The sequence below is a fragment of the Ictalurus furcatus genome, chromosome 26 (assembly GCF_023375685.1).
Source record: "Ictalurus furcatus strain D&B chromosome 26, Billie_1.0, whole genome shotgun sequence".
NCBI lineage: Eukaryota > Metazoa > Chordata > Actinopteri > Siluriformes > Ictaluridae > Ictalurus > Ictalurus furcatus.
In genome coordinates, this window is record NC_071280.1 from 14,420,739 (window position 1) to 14,440,986 (window position 20,248).

Consider the following 20,248-nt stretch of genomic DNA (forward strand, 5'->3'; position numbering starts at 1 on the left):
GAACCGCTAAGGTTAAAAAGCGCTATTTAAGTGTAGACCATGAGGCTAGGGATAAAATGCTGGCTTTGCAAACACACACACACACACACACACGTACACACGCACGTAAGAGGTGAGACGGTTCATCTCTAACAAGCTCCACTCCAAACACACACAGTGAGGCCAGGAGCAGTGGGAAAGAGCTATGGAGGAGGTTAAAGCTCCCGGTGGCCTCGTTGCCAGATTGCAGAATATGACTCCAAAAGGAAATGAGGCTGCAACTGCGCTGCTTAACCAAAGCCATCTACGCTGGGACACGGATATCAAATCGTTCAGTCTGGCCTAAAATTGATTTCACATGCAAATTTAGGAGCATGGATGAGGCCTGGAGAAAGGGGAAATGTTTCTACTAAATTGCTCATTTTGCTCCATGAAAACGGTTTTGAACGAGCTGAGTGATTTTGTGTAACTGTTCCTTCGAGAAGCCATGTTTTTTTTTTTTTAACACAGTTCTCAGACCCTCATGCCTGGCTCAAAAGAATAACTGATCTGAAACTAGTGTTTTATAACATGCTAGGTTTCGACTGCCAGATTGCACATGTGCCCGGTTGATAAAGGGAGACAGATGAATTGATGTAGTGGTGGAGAAGGTTGCCAGATTGGAGTGTTGCCACTTTGGAGTTTTGCCTTGATGAGCAAATAATTCAACAGGCTGCCGAACAGGAAGGCATTATTCAACGGCCTCGGATTCTGTAGCTGGTTGATGACACAGCTAGGTTGCCAGATTGGAGCCCAGGTGTCAGGTGGGAGTGAGTAAACTGAACTGCTTAGCACCGAGAGGATTAGACTGCGATGATGGAATGAACTCCACACACAGAGGTCATGAGGAGAAACAAGGCCACTATGACCCAGACAGCATACAAACATCTAGCCAGTGGCCTCATTTACCAAACTGGATATGAATCATCGTAATAAACACAGTTAATAAATTCTTTAAGACCCTGACAAACAGAGAACCATCTTGCTTACCTATAATGCAGAACGGCTTTCGGGCAAACCGCAGTCGTCCCTGCCATCCCCGATACCGGCAGCAACAGCCTGCAGACCAGATCCGCACGAGGTACTCCATCCCAAACACAATAATCATCACAAACTCCTGTCAGAAGATGGAATAAACCAGTCAGGATGAGGCATGTGTTATCATGTGAATATCAGGTTTATGCAATACATCATGGTATTCATGAGATGAGGCTGACTACAACTAATAAGCATGGTTCCTCAAGGGTTCTGTGGATGTTTAAGTGTTCTAGCTAACTAAATAAGTTTTTGGAAATTCTCTGAAAGACAAACTCTCTGTCATAGGGTTCTACTAAGAACCTTTGAGGGTTGCCGCTGAGGACCCAAACTGAAGAAATCTTTACGGTTCTAGATGGCACAGGGAAGAAAAGTTGGCTATATTTTTGCTCTCAAGATTACAATCTTACAAAACAGGGTTCCTCAAAGGTTCTTCGGAGAGTTCATCTTTTGTAAAAGGGATTCACCTCCTCTAACAAGAAAACACTTGTGTCTAGAGATCCTCATTGAAACGTTAAGAACTCATCCATAAAGACAAGAACCTTAAGAACTTGAGCTAGATGCAAACTTTTGCGTTGCTAAGGATGTAGCTCGTGCTCTCAAGTGTTACTCTTATGTTCCTAAACAAAATTCCAAAGAGGTTCTACTTGGTAGCTTTTCTACTTGGTAACCCATCTTATCCTGAACAATACCAGCACATGGTTATGTGTGGGTGCATTTGTATTATGAATTTGCATAATATTCTATTACAGTACAGTTTAAACGTCTCTACTGCTTGTATAATTGCGTGGAGGGACCAAACACCCCTGCCAGGTTGCCTGAGGGCAGATGATAAAACGAGCAGGAACCGCTTAAGCATTTCTCCTTGTGTCGGAAACGCAGGTGAGTCCGATTTACGAACGTAATCGGGAGCTAATCTGATTACGAAGCCGTCGCTAATCCCTGATTTCATTACTGTAGCTGCAGAAGCATGTAACAAAAACCGAAATGCACTTACGATGATGGGATCCACTGTCTCACCATCCAGACACCTCAGATTTGTTCCATGACTGCACGTCATTTTTACCGATCTGATCAATTAGCTGTAAATGGCTTCGTCTGTCACTCAGTTTAGTTGTCGCCGTCTAAGTAAATGATATGTTGATGATACTCATAATCAGCTAAGCTTTAAAGGTAAACAGATTTACCACAGGACGCTAAAATGTTTACTCCGTTTAAAGCGCTATGCTATACATCAGTAAGACGGTGAAGACTAAATTGTTCCAGTGCGGAGGTAGTTTGTATGTCAGTTATGAACAGGACATGACACAGTGGAGCGGCCAGGAATAGAACATATGAGTAACTAAATAACCCTCAAAGAGCTTTTGATCTGCACCTTCAGCAGCACCAGCAACAGCTTTCATCGTGGCTTTAATCCAGTAGGAACAGACATGATGTCACGCTTTTCCACACGTCCCTCTGGATATATTTACATAACGTATAAGAGTGGGACAGTATGTTCTTTACATTTACCCGGTGTAACAGAACAAATCCTTACACTCGGTTATCACTCCATTTTGCGTCGTTTGATCGAACTGTTTTACAGTCATGCGATATACGCAGATGGCCACCATTTTTTCCTTTAATTTGTCATGCTTATCCGTGTACTGAACGTGCGTATGTGTCTTACAAAGTGTGTGGTTAAAGGGAAGAGGGTCCTAAGGGGTTCTACTTGGAACCCTTAATCGGAAGACACTCAGTTGAAGCGATCTACGTGGACATCTTATTATATTAATTCGCCCATAAGAACCCTTTATGATGTTAGATGGAACCCTTTTTGCTATAGGTTACTAGGGTTCGTGCTCCCAGAGTACACTATTACAGAAAACGGTCTTCAAAAGGGTAAACATTTTTTTTAAGCTTCTTAAAGAATTGTGCTTGGGACCTTTTCTGAAAGACAAACCCTCTGTTGGAGGGTTCTACATAAAACCATTAGGGCATCCCCTCAGAGAGACAACTATATGACCTGTATTTTCATCCCACAATCTTACCAATATGAACAGAGCACGTGATGACATTTCTTGATGTTCAGGAATGGTTGAGAACACGGACAGCACCAAGCAGCCAAACACCAACACAAACCTGTTCAAGAGAAAACACACACACACAAAAAGTCTTGGTCAGAAAAAAAAAAAAGACAAACATAGACCATTCCATTGAACAATGGTAGGTTTATTTATTGATTTATATTTCTTTAATTACGTAGTAAACTGCTGTATGATGAAACGATCAAAAAAAAAAAAATCAACCAATTACTGCAACAAGGAAGAAGACAAACAGGCAAACTGATAAAGTTTCAGCAGTCAGAGAAAAAAATGCAATTACGGCATGAATAACGAGCGCGTTTTTTTTTTTTTTTTTTGCGAGATGAATGGATCCGTCAATGGAACAGCAAAACAAACAAAGCGTTCCCTTCGGGGATAAACTCAGATAATGGCTGTATTTAGGGATTTGCCGCTGAACCCAGCTTAGCCTCGCTTTCCAATAACTGACTGAATTAGTTCGCCATACCTCGGATTCCTGACATGATTAACATCGCGCAAAAACCCCTTAACAAACTCCCGGCCACAAATTGTCCTCTGGAAAGAGATGCACACATACTACGACCTTTCAAATGTTTCAACCTTCATTTTCCGTCACGCTACTCTGAAATCTGGCCGGGAGGAAACCGCTACAGGACGTCTGAAATATGAGGTTAGAGATTTAAATTGCTGACCCTCGCATGAGAAAGGCGGACATCTGCGAGTGATCAACTGCAAAGGCCTACTTTAGGCATGATGGCTTGAAGGCAAATATCCCCCCAATCTCTCCCATTAAATGGTTCCCTGTATTCAAATAAAACTCTATACCACTGGCATTTGTTTGATAATCCCCATCCTACCCAGACATTTTTTTTTCGTCTTCTCAGATGTGCTAACATCGCTAACAAAAAGATCCTAGCAGGCGAAGAGAGGAAATATTGTGGTTTATACAAATGCTTGGCAAATCGTAAGAACTAAGCAGCTCCTGTATTTTGTTACTGACCAAAGAGAAAGTCCTGCCCACTTGTTTTCCATTGGCTCACAAGACCAGGTTTCACAACATTCACAAGTCAATGTTTATGATGGTAAAGTAAAGGTTGAAACAAAAGTAACTGGTACTAGAAGCAACTAATTTTCAGTGAATTGCATTTCCTGTTGGGAGAACTTGGCCTCATAAATTCCCCGTATTTGTTTATTTACGTTAAATCTGACGTTCAAATTGGGATTTGTAAATCCTGTCATGATAATATTCTAGTATAACAAACATATAGTATGATTATATATATATATATATATATATATATATATATATATATATATATATATATATATATATATATATATATAATTTGATCTAATTCAAAGTAGAACTACATCCTTTAAGAAAAAAAGTACAGCTATTGCACTTTACTATTCACCGTTATTTAATCTTCACTTACCATTTAATAGAAATGATACTTTTAGAATGGCCATTTATACTGCTTGTGTCTCAACATCTTGTTTACATGGTCACTGCCATTTATAAATCCTTCCTATCTAGGGCAATAAAGATGTGAACAACAAAAAAAAAAAATCGAAATGTGGATGTTAAATTTGTTGTAAATCATTTCTTGAGTGCAGTTTCTTGAAGCAGGAGACATGGTGTGGACATACTGTAGGTTGATTTAGTTTTCATGCCTTTATTACGCATTCAAGTCGATAGAAATCTCAGACACAGGGGTTTTTATACATATATTTGCACACAAAATCCAGACAAAGTCATAAAATGGTTGAACGTTGAGAGATGGAGCAAAATGTTTCTTAAAAGTTTCTACACAAGGTTTATAAGACGTCACGGAAAAAAATGTTCCTAATACTTCAGATTCCCGACCATTTCATCATGCAACTTCCCATCAAAAACATCATCAGATAAAAACAACAAAACAAAAAAACAAAACCCACACAAGACCGACTACGCTTTTAACTTTATTAATAAATATGCTAATTTAAAAACACCCATTAGCTGAGTTCATTTACTCAGCAAGTGCACAACAACTACCGATCTGGGAGGACGAACGAAGTGCTTCATTGGACACGACTGCAGCTAAGCACGGCTTCTTATCCTAATGCTGCTCATGTATCGGCGTAGGAAGAGAGCACTATCTGTGCTATTTTGTATACATAAGCTAATAGACATCCGCAATTAGCTAGCATTGCTCTAAACGACTGGGTGGGAGGGAAATGCCATCCTTCCCACCAACAGAGTCGGATAATTATGCTCTCTCACTGTGACATCTTTGGGATTTTAACCTGCAATCTCCCAACAACAGGGTGTTTACATGGAGCCTGTCAAACACTAGACCAGACGAAACGCTGCACTTGGATCCGATCCATAATAATCCAGAATCCATACTTGGCGGAAATAATGACAAAAACGTATATACACCGTATTATTAAATTGATACTCTGTCCATAACACATGCTTTGTTTTTTTATTGTATGCAAGCCATAGAAGATCCTTTTTATGATGATGTTCTCTGTGTGAGTAGCCTAAGCCTTCTGAGTTTTAGCTTCCACTAACACTCTGACCTTCCACAGCTGTGTTGGCAGCGCAACGGCCTATGTGATCCTGCTCTATGGCAAATGAGAACATTTTGTCTTTTACAGGCTTGTGAAAGCAGTGGGGGGATTTAAGGACAGATCGAAGGGTCGCATTCAGGTCTCCAGCAGCGCGTGTGAAAGTGGTGGGCGCTCTAGGGGTGACTAAACCCTTCACCGTGACCTTGACCTGGACATGACAGCTTTGCTCGCCTGCACAAACCATCCGAGTCCCAGTTGTGCTGTAAGGATAACTGCTGGAAGGCAGAGTGAGCAACAGTTCTCTCACTAAAGGCTTTTGTAATCTTAAAAATGGACTGTCAGTATTACAGGCTAGATGTAGATGTAGAGGACATGTTGGGTCGTCTATGCACTCTTCAAGGAATCACAGCTGGAAGCCATGACACCGTTTCAAATGTTCAACAAGGTCACATCACCTTGGAACGTCTCTACAACGTGGGGAAGTTTAAAAGCCGACCGTGAAAGCCCAACCGACCGAAGAGTGAATTCGAGGACGGATTTGGATGCACGTCCATATGTCGCATGTCATACACACTGAGAAAAGGACCTGAATGAGACGCAGCCTTCGTTCTCTGGCGTTTTTCTTGGTGACTATTTCGTTGGAGTGCGTCAGGCTGCAAACAAGTTCTCACAGGAAACAAATAAAAATGAGAACGGGGGGGGGAAAAAAAGAGAAAAGCAGAAAACATGTGCAGATCACTAGGTTGTGTGCCATCCATCAAGCTCGACTAATTACACAGCCCACACTTTTGTTGTGCTCACGCTTTAGTTCCTATCCTGATGGGTGACACCTGGTCGTACATGGCGTGCCATGACCTTTGATGCTGTGTGACAGGCTGTTAACCTTTCAAACACAGCCTACGGAAAATACATCACATGGCCTTGCCCAAATAGAGAATGAGCAGACACTGAAAGGGTGGCACTTTACATAATCAAAGGGTTTTCCTTTAGACTCTGTACCAAGGACGAGTGATTAGAGGCCTAACGCAATCTCTTTCCACTTCTGACAGTTGCATATGTTTGCAATTGTCGCTTAAGCCGTTATGCCATTTGGCTTTGCTATGACAAAAGCCAATGATTGGGGTACTATTGACTGAAAGGGTGTGTGTTTAAATCCAAAGACTGCCAGATATCAGTTTGGCAAAGGCTCTTCTCCTGCAATACGCTTGGAAGTTGCTTTGGCTAATGGTATTCAAAAAATTAAAACATGAAACACCCAAAAAATCACCCTGAATCCACCCACCTGAATCCACTTCCTGGATGAATCCCTCCAGGAAGTGAACCAAACATCAAGTATTTTGAGTTATAGACACCATATTTTGTAGATATGAGTTGCTAAATTACAAGAAAAGTCAGCCAAAGGACAGAGCTGTAGAAGTGTATATTTGGACCAACTAGCAAAAAGGAGAAAATAAAGTCTATGTTTTACAATAGTTATATAATAATCCAGTTATTTATTTAGCATCAGGTCCATGATCTCCATGAGTATTTTATGAGCATGTTTTCCAAATTGCAAACAAACCAAAAGAATCGATTTGACTTTTCAGACTTGAACACCTCACCATGAACGAGGTGGTCTCACTCTAGTCCGTGCAAACTGATTCGAACAGTGACCCAGGAAGTGCAGGAAGTGAACCAAACACGGCATGTATTTTGGGTTGTGGGCAATATTTGTTTGGAGCTGTGAGCTGCTAAAATGAGTCGTGAATATTAAACAAAATGATCCATCATTATCTAGAATCTGTAATCGTGTGCTCTGTGTGATTTCTGTGCGCACTTAGCAAAGTTTTCTGAACTATTTCCATTGCCATATTCCTGACTAATAAATGAGAACGTTTCTCTTTTTTGTCCCATTAATTATACGCAGTCTAAAATAGTGAACAAAAAAAAACAAACACTTTCCTGCAAACTGACTAATACGTGTGAAAACACCCTTAGTCTTGTGCATGGATAGACCTATTAATAGCATAGCTGTACACCTCTCCCTATATAGAGGTGCATATCTATATTGTATACAGGGAATACTTCCACTGGCTGTGTGTCATCACCTCAAATGCAGCTAAGTACAGAGGCAGACAGGGTAATAGACTACAGACAATCTGCTGCTATTTTCTCTAATAGTCTGGAGCCTGCCAATCTCTCTAGCCATACAGTACCAATGCATTAGAGACATCAGGGAGAGAAGCTGTGCTCAAATTCAACACTTTATTACCACATCAGTACAACTACGAGAAATCTGTTGGAGTGCACATGAAAAAAAGAATAAAAGACAAAACAGACTCAATAACTTCAGCGGTTTCTATGTGGTCTCCTGAATAGTAAGTAGACCGTCGGTCCCCAACTTCAGCTACATGTGACCTGTCCGTGGTGCTGAACCGAAAATATAAAACCCTCATGAATGAATTCCGTTTAAACGAGTGGACTGTGCCTGCAATGGCGTATTATACTCTGGGTGATATTAGTAATATAATAGCAACTCAGATACGTCACTATCCTGAGGTTGTTTTTTTTTGTCATTGTGGCAGCTTCTTGTTCCCAGGAAACATGATATGGTGGATCTGGAGCCAATCCTGGGAACACTGGACATGACGCGGGAATACACCATGGATGGGATTAGGGATGTTAATTTACACTAATTCCCACGATCAATCGTCATTTCAATGAATGATCAACTAATCGATTAATCGTTAACCTTAATACCACCAGATGCGTGGCATCTATTGTAGTGGCATATAGCTACCGGCGTGACAGGGTGTGAAAATCCCACTCAAAGCGCCAGCTTCCTCACCCAAATGAAAAGGTTTTTTTTTTACTCTAAATAATAGCCTAGTAGGACTGTGAAATGAATCGGTGATTACGTTCATTTGATAAAATGACTTATTTAATAATCAAATATAAAGGACTATAATATACAATGCATCACTAACACACTCTGCCAACAGCGTGCATGCGAGCCTATTCATATTGCACGCTTCAATGTGAGTAAATAGGTTGTTTTGTTATTATAAATGCGTTATTTTCTTCCCAAATGTGTATATGATATTGTACATATTACGGAAAACTCCAAGAGTACGAAAAGGAATGCTCACGAATGTCCGTAACGTCTTACACACCTCCGACATTTAGTTTATTACTTTGGCAGTCCTGCTTGAAGTTCAGACTTCACGTGTTATCACATGGATAACATTTCATTATTTATATATTACATGTTCGGCAGCTAAACATAAATGGTAAATGGCACTTATATAACGGTTTTTAACCTTAGTGGTTCTGCAAAGCGCTTTACACTGGTTCTCATTCACACACCCACACACACATACACTCACACACCAATGGTAGCAGAGCTGCCATGCAAGGCGCTAAGCTCGCCATCAGGAGCAACTTGGGGTTCAGTGTCTCGCCCAAGGACACTTCGGCATGTGGAGTCATGTGGGCCGGGAATCGAACCGCCAACCCTACGATTAGTGAACAACCCGCTCTACCACCTGAAATTGACCAACACCACGTTGCCATCATCATTGACAACACCGATAGGCAACAAGTCATTTGCACAGCCGTTCAGTTATTCCTTCTGCCTTTTGAGCTTTCTGCCGGATAAAACGGAGGTTATTGTTGGTTGCGTAATTTCATATCCTGTCACGGAGGCTGCTGTATGCACCTTTTCAAATGGCATATCATGGTGCTCGTTGTATTGCATTTTAAAACACAATCACGGTGTTTGCAATTAACATGATCGACATTTAAACCAAAATGCCGCAACCATGACTACTTTGTGGGAATTGGTAGCAAGACAACGGTGCTTTTTGGCATTTTTATTCAGGGCAGTCTACTACACGTCATCATCCACAGGAATGGTACCAAACTTGTACCAAATGCATATCAAAACATGCAAAGCAAAAGAACAAATGGCTGTAACTTTAAGGCAATAACAAGACAACAAGGCTTTACAACCACAGAGGGTATAAATAAACGAACTAATTGATAATAACAAAAGACAGAGAACCAGTGACAGGATAAGAATAAAATCTAGACCAAAACAGGAACTACAATCACTGGAGCCATGACCAAGATAAAGTGTTACAGAAGATGAATCAATGAATAATGCAAGTCAATAAGTCAATGTTGGCAAGTTTCTGTGTGAAAAGGCTGATAAAGAAAAACTGAGCATTAAAAAAACTGCTACAACTGTCTGAAAATTACTTTCTTGAGGTTATTACTGCTAAAAACCAATAGGCTTAATTTCCATACAACCACTTTGGCAAACAGAACCAAGACCATTAGCTCTGCAATTGATCCATTAATAAAGAGGGTATCAACGGATGTCACAGTCGCCATCTGCACACAATCCCTGACAACAAGCCTGTTAACGACTCTGCTGGGGTAGTGTTAAGAAAACACAACCACGCCAACTGGCCCCCATTAACTTTTGTTCATAGTCCGCTTCATTAGTATTATTGAGTAAAGTCCTCCTTTAGGACTGGCGTGAGAAGAATGTGGTCCTTCAATTCCCCAAACTGTTCTGGAATAGACTTCCTTTATACGTCAGGATATAGAAGCAAAATTGCAGCAATATTATTGGTACATTCTTCAGTTCAGCAAGCTGCTGTATGCTCTGCTGCTGGTTTTTTTTTTTTTTACTTGCTTGGAAAACTCTACCAAAGTGCCCTTACTTCACTTAGACTGCATGAACCTTTTACACCATGTAGTTCTTAAAGCCTTATTTAAACTGACTTAGTTTTATCTGGGAAGGTATTAAACCTTCTCAGGGTTTCTTAGGGCTTCTTCAGGTTAATGATTCCATCATTGTAATAGGATTCCACTTGCAATCTTTTGTGAAAAGGAAACCTTCTCATTGGTCTGACTAATGAGATCTCTACCGATTTTAATCCAATGTGAATCTACAAATAAATAAGTCTGAAAAGTCATAAGTCCATGGCAATTCCACTGCTTTCTGTATTTCTCAGAACATAGAACTCCCTCGTTAATAATAATGATGTTTGAATCGACCTCATGGTAATAGAATGAATAAATATGGTAATATAAACAGTCGTGCATCATTGTTGTTGTTATTATTATTATTATTGAGTGCTGTGTCTTTTCAAGTAATACTGATATGTTTATCTAGGCTACAATGGATCCTGGTTATCTATGGTAATTTAGGCAAATTACACATGCTTTATATCATCTTATCTGGTCAGTAAGACCTTGAATCTCAATTATCACCTAAAGCTCTCACTTGATATACCAATTGAACTACCAATTTCAGCAAATCAGACCTTGCTAAATATAATTAAGCAGGCTACAATGTCTTGGCCCTACTCCTACAGTAAGCCAGGCTCACAGTTTCATACCTATTACTTTAACTTTATAACAGTTAACTACCAATCATGCCATAACTAGGGGTGGATGAAAATATCGATAGAGTTGAATATCGCGATATTATGTTTTGCGATACTGTATCGATTTTCAACGAATAGTTTACGTCCAAAGATTCGAGAAAGTGGCTCATTTTGTTTTGTGTTTAAACCCCCGACTGCAGTGGTGCTATCTCTGAACGTAAACTGTGACAGAGTTACAAAGTAGCGTAAGGACGCACCGCTAAGGTTAGCATTAGCCAACCTAGCTAACTTGTAATGCTACCACTGATGGAAGACGGAAGAATTATACCGGCTCCCGCTGCGGTGTACAGAGCTGAAGTGTGGACTCATTTTGGCTTCCACAATAAAGAAAGCACCAACAAGAGTCATGCTGTTTGTAAAACGTGGCATGCCAAAAATCATACTCAGGGAGAGCACAACGAATCTGAGAGCACACTTAGCAAGGCACCGTTCTGACATACAGCTAACGGATCAGCAAACGGCTAACGTTAAACGAGTGGATCCCTCTCGACTCTGGAACAAGTTCACACACCAAAGTAGGGCTATGATGTTGGAGGTTACAGGGACTGTGCATTTGCTTTTGTTAACTACTTGAGAAATTGTTGAGAAACTGTTATACTGTGAAGAATATATACAGTCTGTATATATAACACTGTTTACATTTTTTTTATTATTATTATTATTTAACTAAATAATCCTGTAAGCACTTTTATTTTTCTCTTTAGGCAAATATTAATTCCTTTGCTCAGATTGCACAAAAAGTAGTGCTACGATGTTGGATGTTACAGGGACTGCTACATGCAAATGCGGATCCCACGTTTCCGATTACATTTGCCTTTTTTTACTCAGGTTTTATGCATATGGTGGTGTGTTCTTTATACTATGACAGTTTTCCTAAATTATTATTATTTTTTTTAAATCGCCTTGCTTACAATACCACAATATACTGAATCATAACCCCTGTATCGTGATAGATATCGTATCACCAGATTCTTGCCAATACACAGCTCTAGCCATAACAGTAACTGACCAGACATACACTTCTTAATCTGGTGTATAATCACACTTTAACAGTCAGCTGTCTATGAGTCACGAAGGAAAATAATTCCCTGCTGAAAAAAAACCCAATAGCAACCAACACAGAAATTCTAAAGGTTTCCACTACAAATACCATTACAAACCATCAACTACCCATTAAAACCATCACCATTACCGGCCCTTAACGGTATCCACTAGACATGCCACCAATAGAAGGCAACAAATTACCAGTAGAAACCCACGGGACCATTACAGTTTCCATTAAAACAAATACAATTCCCATTATAACCATTAAAACCATTATACATTATATGAGCGTTTCTGTTGTTTCCAGCAGGGTGTGCAAATGACACACCAAAAAAACAAAACCAACCCCAAAAAACCCTGTTTTATTCCTGCACTGTTATATATAAATTTCTTACTTTGGGTGAAACTTTCACAAAATGGCTGTTAACAATACACCACAATCCGGTTCTTCTGTTTCTTAATTTAAGCAGCTTCAACATTTCTTGACAGCAAAATGCTTTCAAAATTATAAGAAAAGTCTAGTTTATTTGACTTAGTACTAGACATGGAAACGACATAAGACTGAAAAGCTTAATGGACTTCATCCCAAACCACTAGCAAGGATAACCGTGAATGACATCTAGTTGGTCTCAATGAGATAATCCTTTAAAATACACAAACAAGGAGCACTGTACAGAGTGATGTCCAGGAAGTATAAACGTGCCTGAGGGTTAATAAAGAAAGAAAGAAAGAAAGAAAGAAAGAAAAAGAGTTGGGATAGAGACCCTGTATCGCATCAGAGCCGTGACTCGTTTATAAATATATGTTCTTAATACTGCTACTACTAATAATAATACGCGATAATAAAACACACTTACTGTTAAGATAGACAGCCATCTTCTCTTGAAGTACGCTCACGGTTCAAAATAACAAAGCGTGCCGGAAAAGTAAATTGAGAATGACTCCGTTTTTAAACATTGTGTGTACGCATTGGTAGGGGGTCGTAAACACCGAGACGCAGGGCTCTCTCCTTAAATTCATTAACTTAAACACATCATAAACATTGGGTATGGGGGGGACCTCGGATACAGCCCAGGAAGGACATCCCCAGACAGACAGGGGCCAGGACGTTCACACGTAGAAATCAATAGGGTTACCAGAGGTCATACATTTACAAAACCTACAGGAGTGTCAGCCAGGGGAACACGGGGGTCATAAATCAATCTGACATTCTGACAGAAAGTGCATGTTATAACTACTGACATCACTGACAGTACAGCTGAGTGTGTGTGGGCAGGCTGCCAGAAACATCACCACTACTAACTATTCATTCTGCCTTAAGCACGCTGAAGCAAAGAGTCGTCTCTACGCCCACTCGGGTGTGAGGAGAGAGACGGCGCATGCTATAAAATCTGTTCGATGCTTTCTGATGATTGAACTGAATTCATACAAGATGAACAATTTAGCTTAATATGCTAACTTCACCTGATTCCACAGCATCCAGTTCATGTAAACAAGAAAAGGTAGAAATTTAGACCTAATGCTACCTGCTAAAACATGGTCATTTCGAAATTCATGAACAGAAGTAGTAGTGAATGGTTAGCATTTATAGCTTTTCTCAGGTTATTTCATATCAAACTGAACCCTACTGCTTGTTAGAATCGTCATATAATTTGCATGAGGGCAGCTTGCTTGATTAGCATGAAGTGCTAATCAGTTTGTGTACAATAAGCATAGTAGGTTTTCTCTTCTGCTAATCACTGAAATTAAAGTCATTAACCGAGCATTCGATGCTGAATCATGAAAACAGTGAAAAAACCTCCAGTTAGAATGAATCCCACATAGAAACTTTGCTAATTGTGCAGTTTGATATGTTTATGCTAATCCTTCATGTCGCATAGGAGGAAGACGTGCTAGCAATCTTAAAAAGGACTGAAAATGCACAGCTTAACTCAACGATTTAGTCATATTTTCATAACCATGTTTATTGAAAGCTTGAATTCAGTTTGCTAGCCAAATTACCGGAATTCATTGTCACCCATATCACCTAGCGACATATCATTAGTGAAATGCACATTCACACACTTGCAGCAGTGTCATTGGCTAGTGTGGTTTACAGTTATCTGTGTTTTTGTGTCACACTGTGTAATGGGGGCTCGAACCAATTACACAGTCACGGTCTGTTTAATGCCATATTAACCAAAGAGCCACTCGCTCCCAAGCATGTGAGTGCATCTGTGTGTGTGTGTGTGTGTGTGTGTGTGTGGCGGGGTGTTGTTGTTGTAAAATAGTGTACAGGTGTGTCTTGCTGAATCCAGTGTTTCATCACATAGGAATGTTGTGAGATGACAGAAATGTGGTGCATTACTCCTAGTGCTCTACTTGGCAACAACTAAAAAAAAAAAAAGAGAGAGAGAGAGAAATCTACCTTTGCTCGACACAAGCAACTACCCTGAACCTTTCACAGACGGCGCCTGGGCAATTCTGCTTTGCCATTCCATTTGAATGGCACGCTCCAACAACCCCTCCTTGATTAGAATGTGTGAAAACAGCCTCCGAGGCATGTTTTCCCCAAATTTTGTTTATGCTTTTTTGTCTTCTGCATTTGTGCAAGTCAACCAGCGCTCCTCACGCCCTCCCTCTCACTTTCCCTGGTCCAATTCCCTTACGTGACAAACCATAATTAAAGAAAAGCAGATGGACGGCCTGCGTCACCCTCCTAATGATATTTCTCGGTGGCTCGGAAGGAGAGAGAGACAGAAAGAGAGGGGGGGAAAAACAGCTGGAGGTCTGCTGGCTTCCAGACGGAAAGCCAAAATAGTCTCAAGTAAGTAAGCATGTGAGACGCTGATGATATTCTGAGAAATGCAGGCAGCAGAGGTGAGAAAAAGGAAGAAAATATTGAATATGGAGAATTTTGAATATGGAGAGGATGTATTTTGTGAATAAGTGCACACTTAGAAAGTACACGAACGTCACCACATCAATTTTAATATGCAAATCAGCCAGTTGATGTCCAAAACATTTATTCAGATGAGTGTCCATAGCTTGTTGCGTCTATTAAAACTCTGTGAGATTACTGCGAGTCCCCACCCTTTCTGCTGATTTGAGAAATGCACATGTGCCGCATGTGTGCGACGAGTGTAGAGAGGCGGGTGTGACAGATGGACAAGGCTCCGTTACGGTCAACATTACAAATGTGGCAGTCTGGGAAAACCAGAGTTTTTCCACCAATAATACATTCTCACATTTTAAGAAAATATAAATATATTTTACCAACACACTCTGCATGTTTTATTTAAGCTACTTCCTAACCCTGCCTTGGCTTTCTAACATGGAGGTAAATGCAGTCAGTCTGCCTAAAAATGTCTAAACTCATCTAAATCTAATCTAAATTACATCATTACCAGGGGACACAGTGGCTTCGTTTTTAGCATGTTTGCCTCCGGGGTTGGTTGTTTGATTCCTGCCTCCACCCTCTGTGTGTGCGGAGTTTGCATGTTCCCCCCCGTGCTTCGGGGGTTTCCTCCGGTTACAGCGATTTCCTCCCCCAGTCTAAAGACATGCGTTGTAGGCTGACTGGCATTTCCAAATTGTCCGTAGCGTGTGAATGTGTGCGCGATTGTGCCCTGTGATGGGTTGCCACCCCCTCCCCCGCCTCGTGCCCCGAGTTCCCTGGAATAGGCTCCAGGCTGCCCGCGACCCTGCGTAGGATAAGCGGTACAGAAAATGGATGGCTGGATAGACGGATATCATTACCAAAAAAGGAGAAGGGTGTTTATACACTGACCGAATGAGTCAGCGATTATTTGCCAACCAATAATCTGTGGATTGAACACCTTCCAAGAGAGTCGGGAGTTTTTGGTTTAGTTAATTTAGCTGCTTTAATACTATAAGAACAACACTGCACCCTGCAATCTAATTATAAAAATGACTCACTGGTAAAATTGAGAAGTGACTGACACGAAGTCCTGAATCAAGTCATAATCTAATCACTGGAACAGAGAGATGGCCATGTTGGTGTGTCCTGCTACTTCCCACAAGCCTGCTGGATTAATGAGGAGAGATGGCAGGGTCATGGAGCAGTCACATCTGCTCTATTATTATAAATATTTTACTAGATGTATAATATAATAAAATATAATATTTATTTTTATTGAATGTAAGCAAACACATATGTCACCAATGTAGTTATTTTGTGAAATACTCTCTATCAAACATCAAACATAAGAGGATGATGCATGTCCAGGTTATGCTAACAAGCTAACTGGTATAGTTTTGACCAAAGGCACACTGAGCATTACTTCAAAACTGGGTAAGTGTCAAAAGTCTGTATATACAGGGTGTTAGTGTAATTGAACAGGAGTGTGAGTAGAGCTCAGGAGATGAACCGGTGGAGTGTTGTTTTGGGGATTGTAGACCGTGACGGCCATGTTTGTAGGCCCCAGTGTGTTCTGGGAAGTGGAGTCACTTGTGGATTCTGCCGTTTGTGTGACACCCTTTTAGTCGATTCTCATTTTGTCTCATAATCTCTAAAACATATTATACTATTCATTTTGGTGTATGATATTGCTAATGTTAATAGTTTACTTCCATTCACTGGAAGTCCCAAGTTCTTTATGCCAAATACTAGTAGCTAATTAGACTATGCTGTACTAATTACACCAATTATGGTGTCTGTTATATTAATAGACAGCACTGTGTCCTAGCTAACTGGCTATACAGGTTTTCCCCTGGCTGTACAGGTTTTTGGTGCCTGCCATAGTTTTCGTTACTACATTTGCTCCCAATTGCAGTCATTGCCAAATTCCACCCACTAGCAAGCTCTATCCTTGATGCCACCCAATGCATTTTTTTATTACATTAAAACATACATTAAAACCTGCTGCTCAGGCTCCCCGGTATGACCCTGTGTAGGATAAGCGGTATGAAAAATGGATGTATGGTAGTCTGGGAAAACCCATCGAAAGGCTAAAAATGTTATAAGCAGTTTTTTTTATATGCCTACAACATAACATATTTTGGCAACTATTTTAGTTTCATTTTGGATATTGGCTAGGCTATCCTCTAACAAAGATAACATCAGGTAAAGAGTCACAATTCTGGTGTTAAGAATGTTTAATCTGCTTAAAATGCTAATCTAGAATGCTAGAACATTACTTGTGGTTGAGACAGCTTCAAAAGCCAAAACATATTCAGTTCAGGAAGTGTTCAGGATTATATATAGTAGCAAATGTCAAAAGATTTCATCATGTGAAAGGATTTCCCAGGCCGCCACATAATTATCTACGAAAGTCCCTTTTTCCTGAGGTAGAGCTGAAGCTAGGGGCAGTTTAGTTTAGCGACTACACTTCTGGCAGTTATATGAACTTGAAAAACTCATTATGAGAGTGTGTGAGTCACTACAATTGCAATAATGTCTATGAGGGAGGATCACATGTCATTACAAGAGCATATAAACATGAGAGAAGGGCCGGTGTGATTAGGAGAGTGTGTAATGGTGTCTGGAGACCTCATCATGCCCTGACTTCTCATTAATACTACTTTGTGGAGCGTTAAGCCAAAGCGAGGGCGATCGATTCGAGGCGGTTCGAAAGGACGAATATAAACAAGCCTGATGGATGAGGCTGATTTTATAAGTGACACCAAACTTTCTCGCTACTTCACTCTGACCTCAGAGCCTGAGTGGTCTATACTTCAGCGCATTATGACATTTGTTCATTTAATAAACAATCGACTTTATTTAAAGGTCATGGAACATGAACTAACATAAAGAACACAACCATTATTTCTCCATGCTAATGACTAGCAGGTTGGGAATACAATGTTCTTGAAAATGTCAGAGAGACACTTTTGTGTCTTTGAGCAAGAATAATACCACCCTGCTTATTTCTGTGCTTGGATAAGATGGTTAGCTGGTTGTTTGCATTTTTACGAATGCCACTGATGCTCTGACAAGCCCGCCAAATTCCCACACTATGCATCCACACCAGATTCCACTGTAATGCATGATAATTATTTGCACTTTAAGTCTTGAAGGAATCTTGATTATGCGTCACCTCTACCTGGTTGCATTTAAATGGAATGACAGCAGTGCTAGCAGCAGTGCGGTATCAGTATCCAGGCAACTGTGACGCATCTGATGGGAATTTTAACGACGGGAATGTGTTATAAAGGTGCACAAAATGAGCGCATGGGTGGAGAAAACATAACAAATAAGCCCTCTGGTTCAGCACAGGGTGTTGAGACAGTGCGTATTAAGAACCTTTGGAGAAGGAAAAGGTCACAGTGATGCATAAACGGTACCTGAGCGCTAAGAGGACTTTTGGATTCAGTCACTCTTCTGAGATGCTGCATTTGTAAAAACGTTATCTTGCTTTTACATGCACTGTGAGTTTAACCCCGCAGCACATACAAAAACCCATAGCGTCATACAAAAACCCATTGCGTCATACACATGTGCTGCCAATATAGTACTCCCATGCAGTCAGACAAGTCAAGCAATTTCATTCTTGATCTAATACATAAAAAGGCAGGTATTATCATTGTTTTTCAATAATTGAATGTGAAGCTTTTAATATATATTTTTATTTGTTAATATTGTAAAATTTTCTAAATTGTAAAAATTTTGTAGGATTTACTTTTTTATTTCATAATAAGAAGGGACAAATATTGAAATCTTCAAATAATTTTTTCCTCCAAACTATTCTTTTTTTTTTATTGAGTCATTCATATATATAGCGCTACAGTGTTATTCCATGCACTCCAGTAAATAAACGAAAATATGAAAAAATGAAATACATGGTTGTCATTATTTTTCATTATTTATAATTTAAGGTTACATTTTGGTTTTTTTACTATTTATTTATTTATTTTTACAGATGTGACGTAAAGAGCTTTACAAAATTTAGGATTTTTTAAATGATTGGTTAATGTTTTTTTTTTTAATTTCATTTTATTTTATGCATGATTTTATATCTGTCTCTCTCGCTCATACATTATATATATATATATATAAAAAAAAATTTTTTTTCCATGTTGGCATAAATAGGCAAGCATAAATAAAATTCCATGTTCAACAGTAAATAATAAGCAATAAACTGTCAAAATAAAATTTATGAAATACGAGATTTCATTAATTTATTTTTTCGATATTTTTTCTATTGTAAATATTGATATAAAACCTTTTTAACCTGTTTTCATAATGTGAAAATTTTCATTCAAATTTGCTAACTGGAGTTATGCTTTTTCCCCCACGACGTATTGCGTCATTTATACATACACTGCTCCATCTTTTCATGTGATTATTTATTTATTTATTTATTTATTTCACTTATTTCAGTCAGGCATAAATGTAACTGTGTTATGCTGATTTATAGTTGTGAATTATAAGGCCATCTATTTTAATCAGACACTAAATAACAGACACGCTTTGATGGGTGTGGGTGGTATTCGTATCATCTAACACTGAAATATAAACCTTGGCTTTTTCCATCAACAGAAATCAAACAGAGATCATCAATAGCAGCCTACTTTCTTTTTCTGTTCTTTTCTCAGCCTGGTATAAAAACGGCTTCCTAAGATATAGAAATAGCTAATGGACCATTAGTCCATTCATCACTGTGCAGTCTATCCAAGTCTGGTAGATCAAAAAGGAAGGACCTAGATTCTTTCAAAATGGCTCCCTCAGCCTCAATTATTCAGAGACATCGTCTGAGAAATCAAATCTCAAACTAAATACTCTCTCGACAGATACTATAGGATCTTTGGGGCATTGCCAAATTTAACAGCATTTATCCAACCTCTGAAAACAAGATTATTTGGTTATCATCTAAATTTCTGTTTCTAAAAAGAAGTTGTGTACTGTATGTGGGTTGGGGTATCACTTGATTTACATGATTCACATGAATTTGATTCAACCAACACATCATCTTTCTGAATGAGAGAAATAAAAAGAGAGAGAAAGAGAAAAGAGAGTCACAGTTTAAGGTGACAATACACAAACACTTCAAGTTCATGGGTCAACAGCCTGCACTTCTTATTTATTTAGTGGTTTATCTTAAAATGTAGGTAGACTGTCTGTATCTAATATCTAAAATGCACAGTATCTTTAAG

The 20,248-nt window shown here is 39.5% G+C and overlaps 1 protein-coding gene across 1 annotated transcript in view; it reads right to left on the reverse strand.

The window, feature by feature from the left end:
• The window catches only part of kcnq5b (potassium voltage-gated channel, KQT-like subfamily, member 5b), a 104,589-nt gene that overhangs the window by 28,692 nt on the left and 55,649 nt on the right, over nt 1-20,248 (reverse strand). The window contains exons 2-3 of the mRNA XM_053615883.1: nt 3,084-3,174; nt 1,009-1,135 (exon numbers count right to left, since the gene is read on the reverse strand). Of these exons, the coding sequence (XP_053471858.1) occupies nt 1,009-1,135; nt 3,084-3,174 (218 nt within the window). The remainder of the gene's footprint in view (nt 1-1,008; nt 1,136-3,083; nt 3,175-20,248) is intronic.